Below are 21396 nucleotides of genomic sequence, written 5' to 3' on the forward strand. Positions count from 1 at the left end.
CACACACACACACACACACACACACACACACACACACACACACAACTGATGATTTAGTGATGACAATTAGTCAACAGTCCATATGTTTGGACTGGGAGACAGACACAAAAACATTGTTATGATTATAATAATAATAATACATTATTTCTAACAATTAATTACTACAAGATACTTTTGTAAAAAAAATTAATTCAACTCTCCCAACCCTGATTTTGCACCACATCACCACCTCACATGGTCCAGCACATGGTCCAGCACGATGGTTATCCTGCAGGGGGCAGTGCTATTTATTTCAGCCTCTAGTCCTCGCGGAAGGAAATCTTTGTAACACCCGCCAAAGGTTATTTTATTGTTGCTAGGTTTGCTAGCTTCTGATGGCTACTAATATCAGCATACGGGTAAGCAGCGTATTACTTCAATAATAAAAGTAATACAAGGAAATTTGTTACATATTTTATATTACATTTCCTTAAAAAAACAAAACAAAAAAACAAAAAACAACCACTGAGGTAGAAATTTGCTGTCTATTGTTAGCTTAGCTAGCTTTGTTTATGTTGTTTACTAACTAAGCTTTCAGTCAAAACTAGCTGCATATCGAGGAAAACGGGTTTGTACCGTCAACAAAACGTTTTATTTTATTTTAAAGTGCTCCAGTCAACATGCTTAAAAACATTTCCGACTAATTATATATTTAACTTAATTGTCGTTCATTCAAAAACACAAGAATTTAGTTATCTTATCTCCTTAATCTCAGACTTTACATGGACTGATAAACTTTCCCCACCCCATAGCTATGTGACCATACATTTGTTGTGTTAAGACGACATTAATAAATATGTAACATCAAAACGTCTAGAAACTGTCATACATATCATATGATCCATCACACGTGTTAGCAACTCTTATTAAAGTTTATGTAACTGTGTTGCCAGGTCTAAACACCTACTTAGTAAACTACATACCACAGAAACTGGGTACATTTTCTTAATTTTCCTCTGCCTTTGCGTGTGAAAACTATATTTCTCATGCATTTCTGATGAATAATTGATCATCAACTCCACAAACACCTTGCTCTCTTAAAGTCTTTCCAAATTATTAAACAATAGAAATGTTCGTGGACTCGTCTGCATTTACCCTTTTGTTATAAAATATTACATTTAATTGGGATTATTGTAATGAAACTAGGTCTTGTCAGAGTTTTTGATGTTGTTTGTTTTTGTATTAACTTGCCCAAACACACGACCCTGTTATTAATGGTCCAATTTGCTCTGCTTTCCACTTACCTCTGGTACTCCGTTTTCCATAGACATGCATTTAAGGCTTATTGGCATGTCTGAATTGTCTAGTGTTTGTGTGCGATTGTACCCTGTGATGAGTTGGCACTCTGTAGAGGGAGTCCCTTGCCTTGTGCCCCAGAGTCCCCTGGGATAGGACCCAGGCTCCTTGTGACCCTGTGTAGGATAAGATGTTCAGAAATTGATGGAACTTACAGTGGTTTAGATTAGATTTTTCATTAAAACATTTGTTTTGAAGGTATTCCCTGTATTTTCATTGATCTAACACCACTGATTTAACTAATCAGCTAATTCACAACCATTCCCGTGTGCAGTAATCTAGCCACAATGTATCTAAAGCATGCTGTTTATCATTGTAATGTTATTGTTATTTTTGTCAGTGAATACGCTGCTTTAGTCTGGGTTAAATTCACCACAAGAATACATCTAGTATATGAAATTAACAAGCACATGTTCTGTCTCTCTCTCTTCATTACTTTTAGAAGCGAGATGAAAACGGGCCGGAAATGGAAGTCCAGCTCTCCAGAGCCTACACATGCAAAAGTTGCCAGGAGGGAGCCAAGAGCTCATGTTGAAAGCAGACTGGCCTTCAGTCCAGAGAAGAGGATTTTCACTCCCAGCAAGAGAAAAGTCCCAAATACATCTTCTCCCAGAAGGCATTCATCTAGGTTTAAGTGTCATGGTCAAGAAACAGGTACCGTATGAGCACTTGAAGGACATGATTGTACAGTACTTGTTTTGATTAAGTTTACAAGATTACAGCTTGAAGTTGGGCCTATGCTTCTACTCCCAGTGCAAATGAATTAGTCCACACATGGTAAATGCCATAAAACATGCAATAAGTGTAATTGGTTGCATGTTAAATAGAAAACTAAAATGCAGTAATCACTGTTTTATGAATTTGGAGAACATACCAAAGCCCACATGGTGTATATTTTACTCCATTCATCTGGTTAATTGGTGCATGAATATCATTAATTTAATATTTGATGGGCTTTCCTTTTCTGTTCCAGTGCATGTCCTGGATTATATATTGAATAATGTTGAGGAGAAGCTGTAAATGTTCATGTATTTAATGGTTTAAAAAAGGATGGCATTATGTACAAATTATTAAATATTTGCCAGTAGTGACTCCCTAGAAATAAAACAAGTTGTTCTGGAGTGGTGTAGAAGTGGAGATTCATGCTTAGCATTTCTTGAGTGTATCTCAACACAATTGTTGAATTATTGCTGCGATCTAAAATTCTTTTGCAGTTATCAAATTATACTGAATAGTATAATTAGTAATTATTTTCCTTCCTTCCTTCCCCTCTTTAGGTAAAGCTGAGAGTGGGCTTGACATGGAGTCATCTCCACTTCAGTCAGAGGTGGACGCAGAACTGGGACTGGTCATCAGACTGGGTTAGTAACCTCCTCTAATTTTTAAGACATTTTGAACTATCTTTATTCAAAAATACTAACCTGTAATGAGCTTTATTTGTCAATTCTGTGTAGATGAAGAGGAAACCAGTGAACCAGAACAGCTGAGAGAGAGTGGAGGAAAACCGCTAAAAGGATTGCCATCAAATGATTACAGAGCAATGGCAGATAATGAGAGAGATGCTGAAGGATCCGATCTCGATGAGGACAGTGAGGAAGAGTTCAGAAAACTGGACAGGGATTTAGCCGTCAAGTCTAAGCAGCACAACCTAACTTCAGTCCACGTGCGCAGCATCATTCATGTAGGTCCATCAGGGTCGACTTGTGCTGAACACTTTTGTCATAATGAGAATCATCTGTTTAAAGAAGCCTGTTCATGAAGAGTGCAGATGTTTATGAAGAGTAATTCATTAATTATAAAGAGTAATCAAATGTTTTGTGCTTGTTTATCCATAGGAAGTGATCACCAATGAGCATGTAGTAGCCATGATGAAAGCTGCTATCAGAGAGACCCAGGACATGCCCATGTTTGTATGTCATTTCACTGTTTATGTCTATAGCCCATGTAAATCTGTCAGTGTTTCCAGCTTTGAGATTTCCCTTATAATTATTGTAATGTAATGACCTTTTGACTTCAGAGAGTTTCTTCTTCTATTCTGTCAACACAGGAGCCCAAAATGACCCGTTCGAAGCTCAAAGAAGTTGTTGAGAAAGGGGTGGTGAGTTTGGTCTGTTGATTGTTCTGTTTTTTTTGTTCATTGGTTGGCATTGCTTGTTGTAGGACCAGTGGATATTATTTGATAATATCTGCTTGGCTTTCTTTCAGGGAATGGCAAATTGGAATATCTCCCCTATCAAGCAGTCAAAAGAATTAAAGGTATCTTTTTTTTCTCTTTTAATTGTGTTAACACTTTTATGTTGAAACAAGAATTAAGGATTTAGTGAAGCAAAAAGCATTTAAATCCTATTACTTCATAAGGATAAAAGTGATCCCTGGAAATCATAGTGTCACAAATCAAACCCAGTGGCGGTGGTTCTTTTATATATATATATATATATATATATATATATATATATATATATATATATATATATATATATATATATATATAGCCTGTCACATTTTCCCCTTGTGTGATTCTTTCTCGAGCACGGTGTCTTCGTTACACTGTGGTGACCCTCAACACTGAATCACAGCTATTCTGATTTCCAGCGTAGAATCCTAACCTCCATAACATCTTATTTTCCAGCATTTTTTTTTTTTTTTTTTTTCTCAAAATTAAAGCACTGTGCATTTTCTTTTCAGCCTCCTCAGTTTGTGGACATCCTTCTTGAGGATGAGGAGGACTCTTCAGATGAAGAATATTATCCTGATGAGGACGAAGAGGACGAGACTGCAGAAGAGGTGCGCAAATCTTACTCATTTATGATTTCTTTTTCTGAGGAAAATTTTAATGGAAAAAAAAAACCCACATGATTTTTGAAAACACTTGATGCAATTAATTGTTTGTGACACACAGACAATCCTTGAGAGCGACATGGATAGCATAGCATCATCACCGCGTATCAGTAGACGAGCTCGTTCTTGTACACCCATAGAAGTCTCAGAGGTCGATGAAGAAAGAAGCAACAGTCCACAAATGGTATATGAGAGTTTTACAGCACTCTCCTGCTTATTCGCAATAAGATTTTAGAACATCTTTGGCCTCCACAAAGTGTTTGTGTGTGAGATTAACCAGTCTTGAGTCATAACATGGAACTTGATTTGTTGACGGGACCAAAAAAGAATATAAAATGTTAACAAAATTTATTTACATTTACACAGTCTAAACAAGCACACAAATGCATTCTTCTTTTTTCTTCTTTTTTTTAATCCCTTTCTTTGTTTCTCTTTCTTTTTAAGAAGCAGAGGCACTTGAGAGTAGAAGCAGTGCCTATGGGTCCTCCTGCTCCGCCATCCCAGTCTGCTGTCCCTTCTCGGCCATCGAGGGCTCTTGATTCATTTATGGAGAAACTGCATGCTGTCGATGAAGAGCTGGATTTTAACCCCCTCAGCATCGAGCCTTACCCGGTATAAGGATTGTTGGAGAATGTTATTAAATTATTTATGGCATGAATCAGCAAAGTTTTAGTCACAACAGTGGCTCAATTTTAAGCCTAGAACATCAGCACTTCAGCTTAGACTCTACAGTTGTACCTTGGTTAGGGGTTAGGGTAATGCGCTTGTATAGTTTCATGCGCTGAGCAAGACAAGTACAATACTCACTAAACATTTCTTGACAGCCAACGATATGATATTTCTTTACCAATATTTTTGATTATTTGTATCTCTACTGTCTCCCAGAGAGAGATTTCAGTTTAAAAGCACTCACTCAGACCTCTCTCTTTCTCAGGCTCTGAGCAGTGGTGAGAATGCTGAGGAAAGCCTGGTGGCAGGCCGGACACGATCCAAGCGTCCCTTGAGGGATGTCCCATTGGACCAGCTAGAAGCAGAGCTTAAGGCTCCTGACATAACACCAGACATGTATGATTGCATCTCAGCACTGGAGGACAAAGAGTGGAGCCATTGGCTGCAGGGACTCATGACCTCACACTTGTACAATGAAGGTCAGACCTGCAACAAACGATAGAGCTGTATTTAACTAAGCGTCAGGCATGGACACCCTCATACATTTGTTATTTTATGACTTCCTATTTTCCTTTCTTTGAATGATCTTTTCAAATGAAAAAATTTAATTTTGTCATTTTATTGTTGTTGATCTTTAATCCCAAATGAATTTGACAACTAATGTTGAATAATTCTTGCATTAAAAAATACTTTCTGCCCGCTAACCTCTTATTCTTTCTTTTCAAAGATGGTGATGATGATGATGATGATGATCCTGAATATAATTTTCTTGAAGATCTTGATGAGCCTGATTTAGAGGACTACCGCAACGACCGTGCAGTTCGCATTACCAGTGAGTTCAGTCAGGCCTTTACTCTCTTTTTTTTTTTTTTTTTTTGTGCACTTCTAACTATGATGCCACGTTTCTGTAATGTAGATGGAACAAGATAGCCAAGTTTCTTGGTTTACCATATTATCATTTTTCTCACTTTTCCTGCAGAGAAGGAAGTTAATGAGCTCATGGAGGAGCTATTTGAGACGGTAAAACAGTCGATAAGCAGCTAACAATAAACACTTGTTTGCAGCATCTTATCATATTTTTTTATATTCCATCCCTTTGTGCTAACTGTCTTGTCTTATTCGTAGTTTCAGGACGAGGTGAGAGTAAATGAGGATGAAGATGCCCATGAGGAAGATGGGGACCTGGAAAAAGTGTCCTCACAAAGCCCTGCCAAATTCAATGTTCCTCAAGCAATTCGGTACACCTTCTCTTTTTTCTTGTCCAGCACACATGTACAACCTATTACCAATACAGAACTCTTTGTTCTTACACCCACACACACACACACACACACACACACACACACATGCTGTCTGTCATCTGTCTCTCTAAACTTCATAGGCATGTGTTCAGTAGGGCATACTAGGGTGCTACTACAGAACATGTCTGTCATTCAATTTTTTACCGTATATGAAACATTTTTGGAGGCAAAACTTAAAGCTCCTGTAGCTTGTGTCCATAGGATGGACTGTACAATATAGCAGGTTCCATCCACACCATACTAATCCCAGATGCTGATCAGTATTGAGTGTTTACTCACCGAAACATCTCACAATATGTTTTCAGTCTGTTTCAGCATTTAAAATGTGGTATTGAATTTTGAAGAGAAGTTTAAGACATCACTTACAGTAAATGTCACACTTTAACCGAATAAACTCGCCCACTCTTATTCTATACTTGAAATCACCATTTAATGTTGCTGAATGTAAGATTTTGCTCACACTGGTAGCAAAATAATTTTAGAATTAGTGGTGATGTCTCATGCTCTGCATATTAATTTAGGACGTCACAACCAAGTCAGTGTAAGTTCAGAGAGAATTCAGTGCTACATTACAAACGCCATAGCAATAAGTAGCATGTTTAAAATAGTAATAACACCAGTGACACTCTGTCAAATAATTTTTAATGTGGTACAGTAGTATGCAGACCAGGATTAAGTGTTTTATGTCTCTGCATGTTGAATAGACTACTGGATTTTGTACCCTTTTTTGTTAGCTAGCTAAAGGCTTCCACTGTGTGATCCCTGCAGGTTTAATTCACCTGTGTATTATGTTCTCCTGACCATCAAATACATTATACAGTACACAAGCCAGATTTGTATGCTAACAAAAATGGAGAAATATACAATCAAAGGTGAACTGACTCCTTCGATGATTCACTTTCACTCAATATAACAGAGTTTTAAAAAAAAAAAATGCAGATTCATCTGTCTTTTTTTTTTTTTTGTTTTTTTTTTTTATAATACAATTATGTACACAACTGATCTTGTAATGCAAATGAACATCTCCATATACAGCAACAATGCTCAGTTCTACATATGCACGCACAGTCCTCCCTTTGGGACGGAGCAGCAGAGAAATGCTGGGTCTGTTTGGGTAGGGAGGCAGAGAAAAGTGCTCAAAGTGTCACCTGCCTTGTAGCAGAGCAAGTACAAGGTGTCAACACTGCAGAGCTACAGTGCATATGTGCTCTAATTTATCCCTGATGTTTATCCTCTGGTGAGGAAAAGAGCTCATTTACTGGTTTAGATTACATGCACACACTTCCCATAATTCTCTTTAACATAGAATGTGACGTGGGGCTCCATAACTCATGATTTATCACAATTACCCTTAATCCTCAAATACTGTTTCATATTTTTTTTAAAAAGGATTAAAGGAGTTTGGTTATATTTAGTTGTAATATCAAATTATAATGCAGTAGGTTATGCTAGTACTTCGGTTGGAGAGAACTGTGTTCATTTTATTTCTAACTTTACCCTCTGACCCATGAGACCTGGTGCACATCCTATCAGCATTCCAGTTCATCCCAAAGGCGTCCCCTGTGGTTCCGTCTGTGGCAAATGCAATTGATTGGACATGATTTAAAAAGGCACGCAGCCTTTTTAGGAAGCACAATTCAAAGTGCATGTCAGACCACAAAGCAAGCCATGAAATCCAAGGAAATTTTTGTAGACCTGTGATATGAATGAAACCCCATAGAACCACCATACAATTTGGAGTTTTAATAAATTTGCTAGATTTTTGTTTTTAAACTTGTGCTTGCTTTCATCTAAAAAACAAATGTGCAAAAATTTGAATGAGACTCAAAACATTCTGAATTCACTGTATGTTTTATAGCAGAAGCGCACACAAGCACAAGGAAATGTAGGAAAAACCACTGCAATGTTTCAGAGCTCACAAAAGTTATCTACAAAATATGGCTAAAAGGGTTAACGGTTTGTTCTCCTGTGCCCAGATTTGAGGAGCCTCTGGCCCACATGTTGACCGAGTGCAGGCGTACAGTCCGTGAGCAGCTGGACGCTCTCCAGCAGCGTCGAGAACAACAGAGCCAACCACAATACAATGCAGCAGGGACTGCCATGTTCCTCATCCCTCCCCACTGTACCTTAATGGTGACACCTACTCAGAAACGGCGTCTACAACAGCAGGTCCAGCAGGTGAGTAAAAGGAACTTGGTATTAGGTTTACAGGAGAGAACATGCAGAATCACAGCACACAGATTTCTGAGTTATTTGGTAACTACAGATCTACGCCATTATTACTTGACATTGCAAATGGTTCTTTCGGAGGATTCATCCTGCTTTGATTTGATATAACCGTACATTTTAATGCCTTTTATAATCTTTTGAGTACATAGAGATTCACTGTATGTGTTTGTGCTCTAGCATGTCCAGTTGTTGACGCAGGTGAACATGCTGTGTAGCTCTGTGGAGGCATTACAGAGCCAGGCTACTACCACCAAACTCTTCTTGGTAAATATCAAAGATTCTTTTCTCTCCTGTGTAAGAGAAATATAAAAGAGTTGAGGGGATTTCTCAGGAGAAGAGGCTCACTACTCTCTGGGTGTTTTACTAAAAATCTGTAGTAGCTGTTACTTCATAACTTGAGGAATATAGCCAAGATTTTCTGTCAAAACGCATGTAGCAAAGCAGCCTAAGGACGACTACTCAAAATGAACTGGACCTTAATCAACACTTGCACTCCAAACCAGATCTATCTATAAAATTAAGTGAAAAATAATCAGTAATCATTTGGGTCTCAAGTCTTTTGTCATGGAACAGTATTTACAGTATTCATCGTCTGTGTTTAACAGTAATAATGCTGTACTATTTTTCTGTTCTGTGTTTCAGATAGAGTTGCAGTCATTTGCAGAACGGGCAGAGCAGATGAGGGCAGCGGTTGATCCTGGGTTTAAAAGTGCGTTTCGGGTGTGTAACTTGCAGCCCTCTATGGACTTGCTGGAAGAGCTGGAGAAAACAGCCTCCCAACCTACTCCTCAGCCCAAGAGTACAAAATCGCATGCTGGTGAGATGCTTTATTTATTTATTTATTTTTAAATTTAAATCATACCAAGCGTGCACACACACCTCAAAATAAGAACAAATTAGAAGCACTTGACTTGAAATATTGTGAATCTTCATTGCTGAAGGAAATTTAGCTGTCGGTATACCACTGTTCTACTTGCATATTTTACAGAATAACAAATGTACTTAAACAGAAACCTTTATGTTGTGAAAAACACAGTGATCAAAATTTGAGGACGCTAACCAAAAGATTAAAACAAAAACGTTTGTGCGTTGACAGCAGTGTGAGAAACTAATGTGCTGAAGTTCAAAGGACTCTACACTTCCTACTAATTTTTGACAGCTATAATCCTCAATTTTTAGTTTTAGTAATCTTTATTGGCTATTTTGTAAAACAACCTGGTAGAACAGCGGTATACTAACAGCTAATATAACTTCAAATTTTGAGTGAGGAAATTAGCAATATTTCAGAAAGGAATAAAAGAATATAATGCATGTAGCTGAGGGTAGATTACATCAGCAAAAGATCACTTGTCTCAAACTCTGTCTGTCTGTTTCTCTGTCTCTCTCTGCAGTGCATCGCTACCCATTTCTTCCACCTCACCTGGCCTGGCTGTTTGCCACTAGGTCAGTCTTCTTGTACCCTGAGTTACTGCCCCATTGCAGCCTGGACCCTGCCCTGCAACCTCCACGCAGCAAAACTATTTATACAAAAGGAGAGGATGGGTATGCTTAAAAATGTACCCTTTACATTAAATTTACTGAAATTCTGAAGGGTATATTTTATGAATGAATGCCTAAAAAGACTATCACAAACCTATCCAATTCCTTTCTCCCTCCTTATTTTTTGTTTCGTCTGTTTCTGTCTCTAGTCTGATTGTTCTGGGGCTGAAGCACTTCGGTGAGACCGAATTCCCCTACCATTTAATGAGTCAATATCTTCTTCAGCCTAAAAGGGTGGAGCAGCTACGTGTCCGTGTGAAAGACATGTGCACAAGTCGGACTACAGACAACATCATCAAGGTGCAAGGAATAATTTCTAGATACATCTCTTAGATTTCAAATAGAATCCATTTTAATGCACTTGTAATGGATTGTTATATCTTTCCGTAAGATCTGCTACCATTGTTAACATAACTTTTTTTTTTCTTTCCAGTTTTACTGTCAGCACCACACAGTTCCTGCACTACCTGTTGCCTGCTGTCCAGTTGTTGCAGGCAGTGAGCGGCCACCTGTAGAGAGAGACAAGATCATCATGCCAAATTGGCTTTTGGTAATGAACTATGAAGCCTCTTTACAATAATTGAACTATACTATTGGTAGAAGTTATAAGGATGATCAGTGGTGTTCTATAAAACTGTTTATTTGTGGTTTTGGGGGGGGGGGTTCTGCATAACGGAAATTTGTGATTTTTTTTTTTTTTTTTTGGATTTTTTTTTTTTTACACAGAATTATCTGTGCAAAAGTGGTAATGGTCCATTATTTGAAATTTACTCAGAATAAACTGAACTGTCAAAATATTCTATTTTATTCCAACAGAAAAGTTTGCCATACATACATAAAGCAGTGTTTCCGAGACAATCAGAAGAGACATCACCACCTAATATAAGGACAACTTCACCTCCTCTTTCAACCTTTCCTGAGGGAACACAGTACCCACGGTCCCTCCCAAAAGGTTTAAATCTGCAACTGCATCCTTCAGCCAAACGTAAAACTTCTGTACGACCACACAAGCCCCGTCCTCTGCACGGTTTTGCACGTCCTGCTTCCACACCATTAGCAAAGGCTCCTTTGTGCCCTATCGGTACAGTTAATTTATTGTCCCGAGTCCCAACACCCCTCCCGTCTCAAGGTGTAATCCTGTTAACTCAAAGGCCCTTCATTCCAGTCAATGAGGCTCTTCCAGTTAACCAAGAAACCACAACACCTGCTCATGGAACAGTGCCATTAAACTCTGTTGGTGCTGTTAACGTCCAGTATATCGTTCCACAGCAGGGCTGTGTTAACCCCACAGAGCCTCCTGCTAGTTTGCCCCCAGCTACAGTTCACATACCTTCAACTCTAGCCTGTAATAGGCCGATCCCTGCTAAGGGGGTAGGTAAGCGTATAAACATTTTGCAGACAAAAGCAGAAGTGCCTAGAAAACAAATCATGCCTAGACAACTGCTTCCCATTCAGCCTTCCCCTTTTAGCCCAAATCAGCTGCACCATCATACCCCTGTTAGTGTGACTCCCAGCAGCACAGCACCATCTGCTAACTTTATGGATAACAGCTCACATACAGCTCCATCCATGGTCATCATCCAGCCTTCCTCCTTATTGAATACTCCTTATGTTCATCCACAAGCAGACTCACAAGGATTGGTCAAGTCCTCAAACACTCCACCCCCTCGGGTTTCATTTACTCAACAGGTCAGTGGTCGCCCTTTATCAGGAACACTGCCCAGGCCACTGCATAGCCACATTGTCAAGATATCAAGCCCAGACTCTAATAAAGAGCCAGTAGACAGTGAGTTTGAATTGAAGTCTAGTCCTGTGTTTTTCTCACACACCCCTTCACCTCCACTTCACATGACTGAAAGCCCCAAATCAAGCCCTAGAGTGCAAAGTGTGGGTGATCAGGAACAGTCCTTGCCCACAGTGAAAGGTAAATTTGCATGTGATGCACTATTGTCAAATTATCAAAGCAAACCTTTGCCAGATGCTATAGTTAATAGCGCTATCACTGCAAATCACGACTGTAGTTCTTTACTGCCCAGTAGTAGAAGTATTAGAGATAAGTCACGCACCACCAGCCCTCAAGGACTTTCTGCTCACAACGATGCATCTAATTCTCATTATATGCTATTTCAAGCAGCTTCACAGGCAGGCACACCACAATCCATTCTACTGCCCATAACCAGTCTGATCCCAAATCAGCCTCAGTTGCATTTGGCTAAGAGGGAAAGCAAAGTGCCTCAGCAAAAAATTACACACAAGACTTTTTCTACATCAAGCATGCCAAATCATTTATCCCTCCTTACTGTTGGAATGCCTTTGGAAGGTGCTACAGGCCATGCCCAACATCTGCCAAGGACAGAAATGGGTGATGGGGAATTGTGGAAAGAGGATATGGAGGCAGGAGCAGAGGTGGGTGGGGAAGATATGGCAAATGCTCTGTTTGCAAGCCCCCTCCTTAAGCTGTCTGAGTCCTCCTGCAGATCACACTCCAATTTGAGAAATATCAGCCATACTGACAGCAGTACAGTGACTTTAAAGAATGTGATGGAGACCAGCCCTATCACTGGAGAACAGCACAGCAGCCACTTCAGTCAAGAAAGAGGTGATTGCACAACTAAGGCTCCTGCTGACACAAACAGGAGTAACGGACAAATGAGCAGTACAGATGAAGTACCAGATCTGCTCACTTTTACCTCTGGCACTGAAAACCAGCAAAATTCTGGGGGAGGAGGGGGATTGAACAAGAAATACGGAGGAGGGGAGGGAGAAGGACACCCGAACGAAGAAAGTGGAGGTGAAGAGAGGGATGCAAATGATGACGGAGAGAGGGGAGGAAATGGGGATGGTGGAAGAGAGAGTCAGGGGAATGGAGGAAGGGATCGACAAGATGATGATAAGGATGGAGATGGCGAGCGTGAAGAGGAAGAGGAGGACTTTGATGAGCTCACACAAGATGAGGATGAGGAGGAAGTGATGTCATCAGCATCTGAGGAATCTGTTCTCTCAGTGCCTGAATTGCAGGTTTGTTCTGCATCTTTAAATTCTTTTAGTTGAATTGATAAAAGGAATAAAACAAATTTTCATAAAATTTATAGTGGGTAAATGATCAACAAAAATGGCTTTGCAGTGAATTCAGACCAACCATGTGACCTCTCTGGCTAGATGAAACTCCAGGCGCTTAACAAATGTCTTCTTTTCAATTTTGATTACCCCTGCAGGAGACGATGGAGAAACTGACTTGGCTGGCATCTGAGCGGAGGTTATGTGGGGAAGGGGATTCGGAGGAGGACAACTCTCCAAACTCGCCCACCTCCCCCACTTCGCCAATCTCACAAAACTCGCAGGAAGAGAATTCAGAAGATGAGGAGGATGGAGCAATAAAAGGTGAAGAGCTAGAGCCCACAGAGGGAGACGGAGGAAAACTACCTGAAGGAGATGCACCTCAGGAGGATGACCCTCCACAGATCAGTGGGAAAGGAGCAGGACGTGGTAGAGGTCTGTTCAGTGGATAAGCTTGAATTATTCCTTTTAATGGGAGTCATTTCTGTGGCTATAGAAAAGATTAGGGCGCAGATTTATCACGATTCTTTATTTTTGGCAGGTCGTGCTCGTCCCCCACCTCGCAGTCTTAGGAAAAGCAGGCGACAGGAACGGGGCAGCAAGGATACTTCAAAACTCCTCCTGCTCTGTGATGACCACATCCTGGATAGTGACCCGATGAGGGAGAGCAAGGACATTGCTTATGCCCAGGCCTACCTCAACAGGGTCAGGCAACTTTTAACCTTTAAACACAAACATTTAAACATCTGCAGGATAAATCCTGAATCTGTAATAAACTATATCTCAGAATCTGTACAGAGTCTATTTCTTCTCACCCTGTTTGTTTCTCAGGTAAGGGAGGCATTGCAGGACACTCCAGGCAAGGTGGAGGAATTTTTGAGTTTGTTGTACGAGTTCGAGCAAGGAATCGAGAGCCGTAGTGTTGTTGAGCTTTTCCGTCAGCTCAAACCTCTCCTCAAAGACTGGCCAGAGCTGCTGAGGGACTTTGCTGCTTTTCTTCTTCCAGAGCAGGCTCTGGAGTGTGGCCTGGTATGCCATCCATTATTCACTCAGTAATTCAAATATACCATTCCAAAATAATGAAGCAAAAATGATGATTATCGAAGCATCTGTAATCACTTTGGCTTTACAGAATTCATTACAGAATTCTTGTTGGTGATTAGGAATCTCACTGTAGTAGCAATGTACAGTTGAACTAAAAGCCAATGTCCGTTACATCAGATTATTACTTTTTTTTAATATGTAGTTTGAGGAGCAGCAGGCCTTTGAGCGTAGCAGGAGGTTCCTAAGACAGTTGGAGATCAGTTTTGGGGAAAATCCTTCTCACTACCAGAAAATTGTGAAAGCTCTTCAGGCTGCATCTGCCCCCACCCCTGCAGGGGTAGAAGAGGTGAGCAACAATATGAGAGTGGGAGGCATATACAAATTAACCCATTTTATTCTCTGTCTAAACTTAAATTGTTCATAAAGGCCATTCGGTCCATAACTATGTTTAGCACAGAAAGTTAAAAATTTAGCTTTTATGTGCCCACTAACTATTTCACCCTTGGTGTCTCAGCTCAAAACACAGATGGCCACCCTCCTCAAAGGTCACACACACCTGCAAGGAGAGTTCTCTGCGTTTTTTGATGTGCTTCGCCCACCACAAGCACGTCCAGGACAGTTTGAGGAAGCAATCTGGCCTGAGGATGGAGGGAACATGACCGAAGGGGGTGATGGATTGAGTCTAGGGAGTGGTGGGTTTGAGGAAGTCACACTCCCTGATCTGGAGGAGGAAGAAGAAACACCCAAAATTCCTCAAATAACAGGAAAGAGCAGGAAAAGAAAAGAGCTCGGCACACACAGGGACTACAAGGTTAGTAAGCTTGTGGAGAATTATGGTGGTCTCACACACATTTGTGGTCCCAAAATCAGTCAGTTACATTCATTTATTCATGCTGTTACTTTATGAGAGATCTGTTCTTGTGATGTTATCAGCAGGCTTGTAATTGGCCAGAGAAACACTGCCCGTGCCACTGTCATTTCTCTAGTCATGATGCTAAGCATCGCAGACACAAGAGGAAAGGCTGCCCTCGCTGCCATGGCATCAAGGTGAGTCTTATTTTATCATTAAGTGTTCTGTTTGTTTACTAATTCAGTAGTGAATAATCTGTGTTCTGAATAGTTTGTTCTTTTGGTATTTTTATGATATGTATCATATGTGATTTGTGTTGGTCAGCGGGATCGTATATTGATGTGTAATTTGTCATAATGTCAGGATATCGGTTTCTAGTCATATCATTAGCTTAAAGTGTGTTTTTGTGTCTCTGTTCTTTAGGCCACGGTTGACTCCAAGTCACTGAAGACTGGTGATCACTCGTTCCCGACAACAGAGCCTCTACCGGAGAAGCAGGATGAAAGGGAGGAATCTGAAAAAGGAGAAGAAGAAAAGAAAGAGACAGAGACTGATGGTAAAGATGAGTCTTGTGGTGGGGCAAACAGTCTACATCATGGTATGTGCAGCTGCCATTCAGTTTGTTTTACATTCAAGTAATGATCAACTGTGCACTGTTATTTAGAACAGTCTATCTCTCTATCAGAGCCAGAAGTCCAAGCATGGGAGTGCACTGAGTCAGACCCTTTAGCCAACCCTGAGGAAAGGGATGCTGATGAAGAGGAGGAAGAAGAGTGGAAGGAGGGGGAACGATGTTCCTCTCCTCATACATCTACAAGGGAAGAAGAGGTTCCAACCACTGAATACTCAGGCACTTTTGTTCTGACAGAAGAGAGAGAGATGGCACAGCAGAGCAGGCAGAGTCCTTCATCTGAAACACCTGTCTGTGCCAAGAACATCTCCCTTACTCCAAGTGGACAGAAAGTTGTCCTCTGGACCAGGTCAGCAGCTATATAGACAGTGCTTTGCAGCCTCATTCAATAATTCTATACTTATAATAGCTGGGTCATTAGAACATTTAATTGGGTGGTGGGTTTTTATTTTCATTTTATTTATTTATTTATTTATTGCATGTTGCTCACAAACGTTGTGTTTGAAACAATATAATGAGGTACACTAGCACCACATTACTCCACTAAACTCTAATTTTTGTTTTTTGGTCCCTGCTTCCAGAGAGGCAGATCGGGTCATTTTGACAGCCTGTCAGCAGCAAGGGGCAAGTCAGAGCACATTTCAATGTGTGTCAGCACAGCTTGGAAACAAAACTGCTAATGAGGTATTTCCTCACTTTTTATTTTCTTAAACACAAATACATCACTTTAATTAGATTATTAAATAAGTACCTGAAATTCCTCTATAAAGTATGCCTCAAAAAGATGTTAAAAAAAAAAAATAACATCCTAAATCCTGCACTTTCTGCATAGTTATTTTTGTACCATGTTTTGCGTTCTGTAGGTTTCCAAGAGGTTTCGGGACCTGATGCGTCTGTTTCATACCTCGGCTCGTCAGGCCAGCTCAGACGAGGAGGCTACTGAACAGCAGTCAGCTACTGATGAGGAGCAGGACTGACTACAACTAACAGACCAACTAAAAACACTTCGGTTGTAATTGTACAACTTGACTACAACAATCATTGGAACTCAATGAGCTATGGGTGTCTATGGGAGATTTATTTATTAGACATTACACATCAGAGACATTGTTTTATGGCAGTCCCGAAAATGATGATCCTGAGGTTCAACAATTCAGCTCATCACCAGCTAATTAATTAAGAATGGCAGCTATTTGTTTCATTAACAGTGGAAAGATTTTTTTCCTCTGAACACACAGTAGACATACAGTATTGTGTATAATGTAAATATAACGTTGGGCAAGTCCCAAATATGTACAGTATTTTTTACATAAGTCTTTTTTTTTTTGGTATGTTTGAGGTTTTGATGAAAAGAAAGTAGGAAATTCTTTTGTCTATAAATGAATGTCTTATTAATAAAATACTTTGTAAAAGGAAAGCACTTTCACTGTCAACACAAAGGAAAAGGTCACTGCTTGCACTGCACCTCACTCCCTCTTATCTACTAACACCGTGACTGGTCCCACCATCGCTCAGGGTAAGAGATAGGTATACAGCAAGACTTTTCTGCTCTGGCACTGAGGTGGTGGAATGAACTTCCCATAGATGTATGAACAGCAGAGTCACTGGCTATCTAACAACTGGTGAAGACCTTCATCTTTCTGAAACACGTAAATGATATTTTTTTAGTTTGCTGTTAATAAACAACTTGGTTCAGGGTGATGAAGGTGGTGACTCAGTTCCTGTCTCGTGAGCTAAGCTTTGGCTAACTGGGAGGAGTTTCAGGAGGAACTAGAGGAGGAATTTGGACTTCAGTTGTGTAATGGATGAGAAATGCCCATTATCAGCATCAGGACCAGAGCAGGACACAAGTACATCATGCAGGAAGGTTTCACATGAGTTGCCTTAAAAGTATGTTAAATTATGGTTATAGAACCTGATCAAAAGTTTACTATAGATAGCATTCTCATACTGCTCTTGTATATTACTTTTTGACAATTTTAAATGATCTCATGATGATTTCAGTAATACTGTTCCATTACAGGTGATTTTTATTTATAAAGGATTTATAGTCATATGATTAGGATTTCCTTAAACGCAGGTGGTGGTGGCTGACACTTTTCATGAGACAATCCAGAGAAATATGTACTCTCGTACTGCTCTTGTATATTACTTTTTGACCATTTTAAATGATCAGTTTTGGGGACCCCACCTCAGGCATATTTTAGTGATTTGACTGCTTTCGAGCACTTTTTGAGCTGATTCAGTTGTTCGCCAGGACTAGTAGTATAAACAAGGCTGCTGTTTATCACTTGTCAGCCACTAGGATGTGAGTTATGCTCCATGGTGCAGTCACTGTAAACATCTGAACCCTAAATATACACAGCTTGGAGAGAAGGTATGAGGACATTTGGACTAGAACTGAATGCCATCTACTTCCTGATCAGTGTATAACATTCTTTAACATCTAATATTTTAGCTGTCTGGTGATTCTCACATTGTCATTGCCAAGATGGATGCCACCGCCAGTGATCTTCCTCCAAATTATGATGTATAAGGGTAAAGCTGAAATTTGTGCTTGGAATTTAAGAACAAATTCAATTAGTTTGTTATTCAGTTGCATTGTACTGAACATAAATATATCACTTTTGTGCTTTAGCATCCCAACAAATTACTTTGCTCCTGCTGGACAAAAAGACCAACCAAGGTGTTATGAGGTACACGTTATTTAAAAGAGCGGACAACCCACAGTTAAAAATCCACAAAGTTTGTTTCACTGTTAAGCTGGAGAAGGATTTTAGGAATATGTTTAGGAATTTGGAGTTCCTTTGTGCTATTTTAAATGTTAATTATTTATATTACAGAAATTTAATGTACAATTACTTGTATGATTTTCATACTGCATTAATTAAAAGGTCCTGTATAATGAACAGATTAGAAGGAACTGAATTTGTGTTTTATATGTCTTTCTTCTCTTAGTGTGGACGTGAGGTCAGTGACTTCATCAGCTACCTTAAGAAAGAAGCTACAAATCCACTGGTCAATGCCAATCTAAGGTATGATCTGTCAATTTGACTTGACATAGAGAAAAGTCAGAACACAGAGTACCTGACATACCTGAGTGTCGTTTTTTTGTTTGTTTTTGTTTTTTTCATTTCTTTTTAATATCAATCTCTCTCTCTCTCTCTCTCTCTCTCTCTCTCTCTCTCTCTCTCTCTCTCTCTATGCACACATAACACTATTTTACATGAGTGTAAAAGTTTTATTATATTGAAAGACAAAGAGTATCTAATCCCAGATTTTTAGGTGTGTGTGTATTTTTATATATATGTATATGTACACACGTGGACAAAATTGTTGGTACCCTTCGGTCAATGAAAGAAAAACTCACAATGGTCACAGAAAAAACTTTAATCTGACAAAAGTAATAATAAATAAAAATTCTATGAATGTTAACCAATGAAAGTCAGACATTGCTTTTCAACCATGCTTCAATGGAATTATTAAAAAAAAAAAAAAAACTCATGGAACAGGCCTAGACAAAGGCCCTAGAAAAGACTGAAAATAATGTGACCAAAGGGACATGTTACTTCAAGGTGTGTCCACTAATTAGCATCACAGGTGTCTACAATCTTATAATCAGTCAGTGGGCCTGTATATAGGGCTCCGGATAATAGGAATGGTAACAAAAGAGCCCAGAAAGACATCTAAAGAGATCCAAGGTCAATTTCAGGCTCAAGGAACATCAGTGTCAGATCGCACCATCCGTCGTTGTTTGAGCCAAAGTGGACTACATGGGAGACGACCAAGCAGGACACCATTGTTGAAATCAAATCATAAAAAGCTAGACTGGAATATGCCAAACTACATGTTGAGAAGCCACAAAGCTTCTGGGAGAATGTCCTATTGACAGATGAGACAAAAATTCAAAGTGTTTGTCATATGTACAGACAGAAAGCATGTTTCCCTGCACAATGAAATTCTTACTTTGCTGTCCACACTAAATGTCATACAGTAAAGTAAAAATAAATTCAATTCAATTCAATTCAAGTTTATTTGTATAGCGCTTTTTACAATAGACATTGTCTCAAAGCAGCTTTACAGAACATAAACACAGAGCAGAAGGTAAACATAATTAATGATAAAGGAATTAACGAATAATAAAAGAAATAAGAATTAACAGAATAAAAATTCTAGATTATTATTAGATGTATATAGTTCACAGTGTGTATGTATTTATTCCCCTATGAGCAAGTCTGAGATGACTCAGGCAGCAGAAAAACTCCCTTAAATTTTTAAAGGAAGAAACCTTGAGAGGAACCGGACTCAAGGGGGAACCCATCCTCATATGGGTGACACTGGGGGTGTGATTGTAATATACAGTCAGTTAAATGTAGTATTGGTGTGAGGTTCAAGGACTTCTGATCTCCTGAGTACCACAGAGTCTAACTGGAGATGTCTCAGGATTCTTAGAGTCGGCCTCGGCTCAGTGGACGTCCAAAGGCTTCGTCCCACAGAGGACGTTGGGAGCTGGTACAGTGTCTGGATGCCTCGGGATGGGTACAAAGAGAGAAGCAGTGGAAAGGGATTAACATATCTGCTGTTCATAAAAATGTGCTGGTCTGATGTACTGGTGCATGATATTATGGGATGTATTATGTGTATGCCTGACTAAAGAGATGAGTTTTTAATCTACATTTAAACTGGGAAAGTGTGTCTGCGCCCCGAACACTATCAGGAAGACTATTCCAAAGTTTGGGAGCTAAATAAGAAAATGCTCTACCACCTTTAGTAGACTTAGATATTCTGGGAACTAGCAGAAGCCCTGAGTTTTGTGATCTCAGAGAGCGTGAAGGATTGTAACGTGTTAGAAGACTAGTTAGATACATGGGAGCTAAACCATTAAGAGCCTTGTACGTAAGTAGCAGCAGTTTGTAGTCAATTCTATACTTAACAGGTAGTCAGTGTAGAGATGATAAAATTGGGGTTATATGGTCATACTTTCTTGTCCTAGTGAGAACTCTGGCAGCTGCATTTTGGACTAACTGTAACCTAATAAAAATGTGTGAATGAAAAATGAATAAAATAGAATAAAAAAGAGCAATAAAAGAAATAAAGTTCTTAATAAAGGCAATAAGAGGTTCAGTGCCGAATAAGGCAATAAAGTGAGGTAGTGCAGTTCTTGGTGAGACAGTGCAGTTCTGAGAAAATGAATGTGCAAAAAATGTAGTTCAATGTAAACAGTTAAGCAGTTATGTCCATAATTTCAAACTCCTATCAGCTGTTTAGGAGTCTGATGGCAGAGGGGCAGAAAGAGTTCTTCAGTCTAGAGGTCCTACATTTCACACTTCTGTACCTCCGTCCTGAGGGTAGAAGTGTGAACAATCTGTACTGGAGGTGGGAGGGGTCTTTGAGAATGGAAGCAGCTCTCCTGTGGACTCTGTGGTGGTAGATGCTCTGCAGAGAGGGCAGTGGAGTTCTGATGATCTTCTGCGTAGTCTTCACCACTCTCTGCAGACGTTTGCAGTCCATGACAGTAGTGCTGCCGTACCACACAGTGATACAGTTGGTCAGGACACTCTCGATGACGCAGCTGTAGAAGTTTCTGAGGATCTCAGGCGACATGCCAAACTTCCTCAGCCTCCTCAGAAAATACAGCCGCTGTTGGGCCTTCTTGACCAGCTGCGTGACGTGAGGTGTCCAAGTGAGGTCCTCACTGATGTGGACACCCAGGTATTTAAAATTGCTCACTCTCTCCACTTCAAGCTCCCGGATGAACAGTGGCTGATGCATTCTTTTCTCCTTTCTCATGTCCACTATCATTTCCTTCGTCTTGTCCGTGTTGAGGGTGAGGTTGTTGTCTCTGCACCATGACACCAGACTGGCCACCTCCCTCCTGTAGGCTGCCTCGTCACCGCCAGTGA

General features: G+C 39.9%; 1 protein-coding gene and 1 long non-coding RNA gene across 4 annotated transcripts; both read left to right on the forward strand.

Annotated features, from left to right (window-relative positions):
* Positions 1–295: 295 nt before the first annotated feature.
* On the forward strand, positions 296–16910 carry gon4lb (gon-4 like b). Of its 3 annotated transcripts, none has more exons than XM_027149786.2 (31): positions 296–398; positions 1778–1989; positions 2613–2696; positions 2790–3016; positions 3171–3245; positions 3383–3433; positions 3541–3591; positions 4021–4119; positions 4235–4357; positions 4618–4785; positions 5108–5321; positions 5570–5674; positions 5822–5862; positions 5968–6080; positions 8120–8321; positions 8550–8636; positions 9015–9189; positions 9764–9914; positions 10061–10211; positions 10345–10461; positions 10728–12929; positions 13127–13403; positions 13510–13673; positions 13800–13997; positions 14215–14358; positions 14527–14823; positions 14946–15059; positions 15286–15460; positions 15548–15842; positions 16075–16177; positions 16357–16910. In XM_027149786.2, the coding sequence occupies exons 2-31, from the start codon at positions 1785–1787 to the stop codon at positions 16468–16470; spliced, it is 6522 nt and encodes a 2173-aa protein (XP_027005587.2). In that variant the 5' UTR covers positions 296–398; positions 1778–1784; the 3' UTR covers positions 16471–16910. The 3 variants fall into 3 exon arrangements, with proteins under 3 accessions (XP_027005587.2, XP_027005589.2, XP_027005588.2); XM_027149788.2 differs by having other exon boundaries at positions 14949–15059; XM_027149787.2 differs by having other exon boundaries at positions 4621–4785.
* A 906-nt stretch (positions 16911–17816) lies between these two features.
* Positions 17817–18676, forward strand: LOC125140824. The gene is made up of 3 exons (XR_007140077.1): positions 17817–18031; positions 18132–18189; positions 18452–18676. It is a non-coding gene; the product is annotated as an uncharacterized LOC125140824 (long non-coding RNA).
* The last annotated feature ends 2720 nt before the right edge of the window (positions 18677–21396 follow it).

Source organism: Tachysurus fulvidraco, chromosome 3, assembly GCF_022655615.1.
Source record: "Tachysurus fulvidraco isolate hzauxx_2018 chromosome 3, HZAU_PFXX_2.0, whole genome shotgun sequence".
NCBI classification, from domain to species: Eukaryota; Metazoa; Chordata; class Actinopteri; order Siluriformes; family Bagridae; genus Tachysurus; species Tachysurus fulvidraco.